Source organism: Trichechus manatus, unplaced genomic scaffold (assembly GCF_000243295.1).
Source record: "Trichechus manatus latirostris isolate Lorelei unplaced genomic scaffold, TriManLat1.0 scaffold00055, whole genome shotgun sequence".
In the NCBI taxonomy this organism is placed as follows: domain Eukaryota; kingdom Metazoa; phylum Chordata; class Mammalia; order Sirenia; family Trichechidae; genus Trichechus; species Trichechus manatus.
In genome coordinates this window covers 2790458-2799396 of record NW_004443991.1, presented here as the reverse complement: position 1 = coordinate 2799396, position 8939 = coordinate 2790458, and the positions used below count along the sequence as shown (strand labels likewise).

Here is an 8939-nt window from a genome sequence, read left to right as displayed (position 1 = left end):
AAAAAAAAAAAAAAAAAAAGAAGTATTTGATGTAATAAAGCACCAGTAAAACCCATCATCTGAACTGTCCCTGAAGTGTGTTATTACAAGATTCAAACTTTCTCCCAAGCAGTCATGCATTCTTAGGACAAGCACACTACAGCCATCAAATACCGTCCTTGTCACCTTTCATTCAAATATTTCCAAAATAATGTTTAACAAGATAAGACCAGCCAACTACACAAAATTTCCAATTAGGTTTTTTACATATATTGGAAAGTTATAACAACATCTCTCAATTTAGCTACTTTCCTTCAGCTTTCTACGACTTTTATCTTCCTTCTCAAAATTATGAAAATATTCTCCTCCAGATTAAATAAAATGTAATAAAATTCACTGTCCTAGTTCAGAGTTAGTAAAAAAGTAAATAAGCCATACCCTTCACCTTGAGGAGGGTGTTTAATATACCTGACCACTCTATGAATATCTCAGTAAGTCTAGAATTTTTCTTTGTTCACGTATTAGGTAAATCAGAAAGAGGGGGTTTACCTGGTTCCAAAGGCATCTGACAGCCTCTTCTTGCACAAATCTTTTAATACGTTCCTCATCTCTTTCTTTTCTCAATCTACAATAATTCAAAATACATGACTGATACAAGGAAGGGGGCTTTGATGTACACTTCCTGTTACAACTACTAAACGCATGCAGTGTGAACAGATCAATATTCTAACAGTCTTTTCCACTTTCAGAAGATCTAAGCTGAAACTTTAGTTTTAAACTATGACTCAAAGTAGAAGCCAAATGAGATGTGGCTGAAATTCAGATTATATTAATTCTACAAAGTACTGCCAGTGATAAAAAATAAAATATGAAACGGCTCTTTATCTGGCTTCAACCTCCCAGCCCCAACACAAAAAACGCAGAAGCTGCAGAAAGGCATAGTTACTCAAAGGCTCCAACACACCGAGTTTAGTACAGGTAGTCCCCGATTTATGACATATTCAAGTTACGACAGACCGCAGTTATGACAAACCGCGCTTACGACTGTGTTGTTTTTTTTTTTTTTTTACATCTTATCATTAGCAATATGTACTAAATACAATGTTGCAGAGCGTACTTTGCTAATGTTATCATATCTGTAAGCTTATATGCAATGTTTCCAATCTCCAAAGACAAAGATCAGATTTATAAAGACACTGGTAACAAAAGGCAATAATAATGAAAACTAAAAAAAGGAAAAAAATAAGGTGTTCAACTTATGTCAGAACCAACTTACAAGGGAATCATCAGAACGAAACCCGTTCATAAGTCAGGGACTACCTGTATTCAGGATCACAGCTTGAACCACCCTCTTCTAAGAGACTAACAGGGCTAATCCCATCAAACTTCACATCCCTGTTTGCCCCCAGGTCCTGTCATTTTGTCATCATTAACAGACCTCCTCATCCATCACTCCCCCTCGTTCATTAAAGTTTTAGCTATGGGCTCACTGCCACCTTCTCCTATTCACACTAACAGAAACTCAGTGCTCCTCAGTTATCCATTACCTCCCAGACTGTCATCACTACTCTGCTCTGAAGCTCTGACCCAATTCCATACTTTCTCAAACCCTTCACTTGTACCATCTAAAATGAGTTGCAGTGGAGTTGACTCTGATTCATGGTGACCCCATGAATAGAATTGTGCTCCAGAGGGTTTTCAATAGCTGATTTTTCAGAAGCAGAATGCCAGGCCTTTCTTCCAAGGCACCTCTGGGTAGACTCGAACCTCCAACCTTTTAGCTAGCAGCTGAGCACGTTAACCGTCTGCACCACCTAGGGACTCCTTGTGCCATCTAACTCCTGAATTGTAATCAGCAAACTCTCTTATATACTCAACATTTTCTCTGAACTTTTCCTTTACCCAGCCAGACCCTCCTCTAAGGGCACCACAGCCATCTCAAATGGAGGCTAACTTTTTCTCTCATATATCAGATTGCTTTTCACTGCTGTTTTCAAATGATTCTTTACCTTTCTCCTTCAAGAAAACCCTATGAAGCAGTTCTACACTGTCACTTGGGGTTGCTGTAAGAACAAACTTGAGGGCACCTAACAACAACCTCACACTTCTCCTCTTAAGTCTCCCACATCCTTATCCCTCTCTTCATTCTCAAGTGTTGACCACACCATCCACTTTAATGAAAATGATGAGGCATCAGACGGGACTTCCCCATCCTCCCAGCTGGACTGCACCTGCTCCTACCTCAGGCCACTCCCTCTCCTTGTGCACTGGATCTCTTCTCTCACCTTCTCAAGCACCTCAGTTCTGTTCTTATTATTTCCTCTTTCTTCTGCAGCATCAGTTTTTCCCTCTCTACTGAATTACTCTCATCGGCACACATACAAGCTGTGTCATCTCCAATCTTTTAAATAGAACTTTCCTTGACTCCACATCCTCCTCCAGCAACCAGTCTACTCTCTTCTCCCCACAGCAACACTCCCCAAAAAGAGTTGCTGTACTCACTCTTTGGGGCCCTGGTGGTACAGGGGTTAAGAGTTTGGCTGCTTCACAACAGACCCAACTGAAATTAAAAGAATTCTCATAGAATACTAAGAGTTCAGCTGCTAACCAAAAGGTCGGCAGTTCAAATCCACCAGCCACTCTTCGGAAACCCTATAGCGCAGTTCTACTCTGTCCTATAGGGTTGCTATGAGTCAGAATCAACTTGACAGCAACGAGTTTGGTTTTGGTTTGGATACTCACCCTTTAAGCTCTGCCCCCACCCCTACTCACTAGACAGCCCATCCTAATCTGGCCTTCACCCCGGTTTGAAACGACTCCACTGGAAGACGAAAACTGGAAGCTTGTGCCTGGTCTCTCCTGTACTCTGCCCTTCTAGCAAATGACTGACCCTCAGGGTAGTGTTGGGGACCACCCCCCCACAGTCACCAATAACCTCCAGCTGCTAAATCTAAAGGACCATTCTCCTGTCGTCATCCTACAGCATCTTCTGTCTCTCCTGAAACACTTCCTCTGCTGGAGGTGGGACACACGCTCTCCAAGTTCTCCTCCCACTCTGACTGCTCCCTCCAGTCTCTTCTGCTGCTTCCTCCTCTTCCATCTGATATTAGTAAGCATTGCTGGTTGAGGTATTAATATTCAAAACAAATTGATGACATCCTAACTTTCCTGGGTTGGCACTGAGTAAAGCATATGAGCCATGGAATTAAGGAATAATTCCCACCACAGCCCCAGGATTTTGGACCCTTTTGAACCCCTGCTACTTCCTTTAACGCTTATGTCACCTACTAGGTTCTAGTTAGATTCTCTCATTTTCCCATTTTTATACTTTTTCAGTTTTCCTACATTTTCCACAATTAGAATTATAGATGCCCATAAAGCTCTTCCATAATGCTCACATTCATTCACTCAACATATATTGCTATACTGCATCTATGTACCAATCTCTGTGCTAGGGATGGGGATGCACATGACAGTCTCTGTCCTCAAGATGCTTTTGGTCTATTGTAGGAGACAAACAAGCAAACCAACAGTACCAACACAGTGTGAGAAAATTGTTCAGACCACACCAGAAATGACTCCATGTGCTAAATCAGCTCTGAGAATCTGCCTGGCAAACCTACGGCACTTAAACAGGACTTTTGACGTACCTCCTTATTTCATCAGTTAAGCAGACAATGTGTTCCTGCATTCTGCGCAGCCGAATTTCGTAACGCACATCTCTGGCTCGAGGGTTGTAGTTTCTGGCATAAAAGCCCCGCCAAAAGGCCTGCAACTTGGTGGCTGCTTCATTCAATTTCTGAATGGCAACTTTATCTTGCCCCAAAGCAACAGATCTTTGGGTTGAAATCCTACAGGGAATTTTCTCTAAAGCTGTTTGAGACATGGTTTCTTCACTATCTGGTTGTGTATGGAAGACACTGTGTCCAACTGACTGAAGAAAAGATGTAAGACTATGCTTATCATCCTTCAAGACAGCACTGAGTATGGGTGGCTCAGGACAAGGCAACAGCCCAGCTTTCTCATTTACCTCTGCACTGATCTCGCTTTGCATTATTTTAACAGAATTCCCTTTTGCAGCCCATAAAGCCTTTTCCTCTTCCTTATCCAAGTCCTGGTTTTCCAGCCCTTTGACAGATTCATTTGCTACATCATCATCTTCTAGGTCCAAGTTAATACCCTGTAGCCTCAACTCAACCGTAGGAGATACTGGAGACAATCCTGATGCAACTGGCATAAAAGTAGACTCTGAAGAGAGAAGACTACAGTTTAACTTGTCCTCATCCGTCTGTATGTCTTCTAGGTGCAGATCATTTCGAGAATATCTTGTAGTGTGTACAGAGCCTGGAAAGTTATTCTTAACAGCATATAATTGATCATCTTTATTGCTTATCCCAACCCAAGAATTGACTTGGATGATGGGTTCTGGAAGGATAAACAAAGAGTATCATTTATACCACTGAATATTTAAAGAGTTCTTTTTAGTTGTATCCTTTTAATTAAATGTAATCCCTTAAATTTAGTAAAATGCAATAAAATGCCTTAATGAGTTCCTCTACAATGGCTAAAATATCAAATCAAACATTCTTTAAGAAGATGAATTCTCACATTAATCCTAAGAATAATCAAAGCAACAGCTCTGTATAAAAGGCAGCAGTGCTATAAATGCTTTGAAATAACAGAAAAGTAATATACATGCACGAATACACACACATATATATATAAATGAGATCCAAATGATTACTTACATTATCCGACTAATAAAAAAATTATAAAAATATGCACTTTCTTCTGTTTTTTGGTCCCCACCAGATCAAATGACTCACCACTTTCTTGGATTATTTGGCAATCTTGAACAGGACTTGAATGCTCAGGTACAAGGGGCGACCTTGTTTCAATAGAAGCAAGAGGAGACAATTCTTCATTTTGGCTTTGATTCATCAATTGTCTCTGGTGAAACCTAAAAATCAACGTCTGATGTAATTTAATACAAAACAAAGAGGAAGCTTTTCTGCTTCCAAGTAATAAAGTCTAAAAAATGAAAGTTTACATGTTTTAAAAGTAGGTACCTTTAATCACCTCCAAATTACAAAGCTTCATGTGAAAACATGGGATAGAAAAGGTTAAGAAACCTATTTTTCAATCGCACAGAGAGACACCCTCATCTCTGACAGAAGTGACAACTAAATGCTCCTAGCTATACTTCTTACTGGAGCCCTGGTGGTGTAGTGACTAACAGCTTGGCTGCAAACCAAAAGGTCAGCAGTTCAAGTCCACCAGCTGCTCCCTGGAAACCCTATGGGGAAGTTCTACTCTGTCCTATAGGGTTGCTATGAGTCAGAATGGCCTCGACGGCAATGGGTTTGGTTTTTGTTTTGTTTTGTTTTTTTTGTAGACTTCTTACTGCTATTTAAAGATCCACATGAAACATCTACATGAATAGCACAAAGACGTTTTTTAAAAACCCCACTTCCCCAGACTGCTCAGTTCTCCCACTCCACAAGTGATCAGCAATGCAGTTCTCAGGGGATGGGTGAGCGGGACTGCCCTGCGTGACTCAGCTCCACTGCAGCACTGTCACAGTGACGAGGGCTGAGTGCCCAGGAGCAAGCGGGCTGCAGTGCTTGCCTCAAACCTAGCAATTAGATCCACTAACACCATAGAAAAGCTCAGCAGTATTTTCACTCATGAGTTCATCAGCTACTGTAAATAAGTGGACTTACTTCTGCTTGCTCAGAATCTTCTCTAGTTTGGCATCCTCTGCAGTTTGAAGACCCAGTGTAGAAGTGAGAGGACATACTGTGGCCAAATACTGGACAAGCTGAATGTGCTGGCCAGGCCGATAGGCTCTCCCCTTGCCTTGACTATACAGCCATTCAGCTTTCAAACTGAAATTGGGGAAAATAAAGGACAGGAAATAGCACCAGGGTGAACAAGACATATTTTTAATATGAGCTTCCTTCTTAATTTATCCTTATAGCACCACTGAGTATTTTTCATAAATGAAACTATTCATTCAAGTTTTTTAAAAAATTAATCCTTTTGATTCACTTCCCTTACTCTAATATACTTTAAAACTTTTTTCTTGCTTAGGGGCACTTTCACAGAATTGCATTAGTGTTTCCAAATATTTTAAAATTATTTTCAAAGAAGCAATGAGTATCCCCTCCATTTACTCTGGCAAACTGAACTGCCTAAACGCACCAAGTGTGTTTAAACCCATGAGTTCATAAGGACAGTTTAAAAAAATTACTTGCTCTCAGCTGGCGGAAGCTAGTGAACCACAAACTCATTATCTTAAAAACCAGTAAACAAAAGGTAAGAAGTAAATATTACTAATTCTATCTTTCCTATACAAATTATAATAGATAATCAAATAGTTACTTCATAGAAGTATTCTAGCTAATAAAGAAATGAATGACAGAACTGGAATTCCACTATTTTGCAACCCTTAATGACTTCATGAAGGAGCTCTAGTAGCACAGTGGTAAAAGTGCTTGGCTGCTAACTGAAAGCGCGGTTCAAATCTACCAGCTGCTCCATGGGAGAAACATGTGGTAGTCTGCTTCCATAAAGATAACAGCCTTGGAAATCTACTCTATCCTATGGGGTCACTATGAGGTGGAATCAACTCAGTGGCAATGGAGTAGTAATGACTTAATAAATCTAGGCATTGATTTAGGCTAATAACACAAGAGACAACAAGAGCAGGGTACAGAATCAACACATAAAAATCACTCTACACCAACAAGGAGAACACCAAAAAGGAAATTTAAAAAAAGTAACATTTACAATAGCCCTCAAAAGGATAAAATACCTAGGAATAAACTCAACAAGGGATGTAAAAGACTTGTACAAGGAAAACTATAAAACACTACTGCAAGAAACTAAAAGAGGGGGCGAGGCCAAGATGGCGGAGTAGTCAGATTCTTCCGGTGGACCCTCTTACAACAAAGATCTGAAAAAACAAGTGAATCAATTATATATGACAATCTAGGATCCCTGAACATCTAAGACAAAGTTGAGGAACTGGACTGAGTGGCAGGGGGAGGGAGAGATGGTTCGCAAGCACCGAGGAGTTGCCAGATCTGACCCAGTGATAGCCTGAGCCCTTCAGGCCTGAACAGCTCATGGGTGAGCGGTGAGGCAAGCAAGCAGCCGTGTTGGGAGGCATGTTTTCCCCACCGGGAGAGACACAGCACCAGAGACTCTACTCGGCCACCCAGAACCAGTTGGAAGCAGCCCTCGATCAGTGAAAGATAAGTACTTGCGTACAGCCTACAACGCGGATCAAAAACGGCCCCCCTTAGGGAAAAACCTCTCTCCCATTTACCTCCCTGCTCCCTGCTCTGCACTGGGTCCCGGACTGGCTTCAGCAATTGCCGAGTCCCCTGGGCCGGAAGTAGGATCCGTCACATGCTCTGAGCCATTCTCCTGGCCTTGGAGAGTGAACAAATTAACAAACAAGGGAAAAAATAAACTGCCGGCTCCCCTAAGCCAGGAACCCAGGGTAGGCACAGCTCCTTTGCCTAGGTACAGGCATAACGGATCCATGGACTTTGAGTGCCTTTCCCCCTGGACAGACTTGCGTGAGCCCATCTCAACAGCGTAGGCACTCATTACCACAGTACAACAGGATATATACCGGAACTCTAAGTTCAACTGTTTCAGCTGTGAAGTGGCAGGTTCTTGACATTTGACACGGCTCTGCCCATTAAACAGGGTCTTCACCTACCCACAACAGGGGCCTGAGGACTGGTGGCTCCACCCACGCCACCTACAGTAGAGGCCCATGAATAAGAGGTGTCCCCCAGTCCTTACAGCCAACAGCACTGGGTGCTCATAGTCCGGCTGCAAAACCCACCCACCTACACACTCCAGGGAACAGGGACATGCCATCTACCTGGACACTCGGGCGTGGTCGTCAGCCCCCTGCCTTGTTCAGAGTGTGTCCCCCTGCTGCAGCCAGATGCCTGTGCCTACATCAATCACCCATGCCTGTCTAGGACTGTAAGTGAGAGCCTATACCACACACTTGGTGGCTATCTACCTGGGCACCTGAGCTGAATCCATACAGGAGGAGTGGGCGGACTCCTGAGCTCACATACCTAGTAACAGATCTAACCACCTGCTGACAGGACATTAGAGTTTCAAAGGTGCCAATAATCAAACCAGCTCATAAGAGCAGCCTATTTGGGCATATAAAAACAAAACAAGAAGCTAGGACAAGTAAGCGAACATATAAAGAAATACATGTAATAACTTATTGATGGCTCAGAGACAACAGTCAATATCAAATCACATAAAGAAGCAAGCCATGATGGCTTCAGCAAGCTCCCAGAATAAAGAATCTAGAAATTCTCCAGAGGAGGAAAATTTCTTGGAATTACTAGAGGCAGAATACAAAAGATTAATATACAGAACTCTTCAAGAAATTAGGAAGGCAATTAAGCAAAACGCAGAACATGCAATAGAGTAAAATCAAAAGATTAGAGAAGAGCATAATGACAAATTTAACAGGCTGCAAGAATCCATAGAGAGACAGCAGTCAGAAATCCAAAAGATTAACAATAAAATTTTAGAATTAGACAACTCAACAGAAAGTCATAGGAGCAGAATTGAGGCAGTGGAAGTCAGAATTAGTGAGATTGAAGATAAAGCACTTGACACCAACTTATCTGAGGAAAAAAACAAGATCAAAACCTGGTTCTTTGAAAGATCAACAAAATTGATAAACCATTGGCCAAACTGACAAAAGAAAAACAGGAGAGGAAGCGATACTACGTATAAAAAATAAGATGGGTGATACAACAACAGAACCAACTCAGATTAAAAGAATCATAACAGAATACTACGAAAAACTGCACTCTAACAAATTTGAAAACCTAGAGGAAATGGACAAATTTCTAGAAACTCATTACCTACCTAAACTAACACAAACAGAGGTAGAACAACTAAAT

The 8939-nt window shown here is 41.6% G+C and overlaps 1 protein-coding gene across 1 annotated transcript in view; it reads right to left on the bottom strand.

Moving 5' to 3' along the window:
* Window positions 1–8939, bottom strand: part of CEP97 (centrosomal protein 97) — a 34446-nt gene that overhangs the window by 9477 nt on the left and 16030 nt on the right. Inside the window, exons 7-10 of the mRNA XM_004378146.2 lie at window positions 5703–5867; window positions 4806–4939; window positions 3630–4404; window positions 529–604 (exon numbers count right to left, since the gene is read on the bottom strand). Of these exons, the coding sequence (XP_004378203.1) occupies window positions 529–604; window positions 3630–4404; window positions 4806–4939; window positions 5703–5867 (1150 nt within the window). The remainder of the gene's footprint in view (window positions 1–528; window positions 605–3629; window positions 4405–4805; window positions 4940–5702; window positions 5868–8939) is intronic.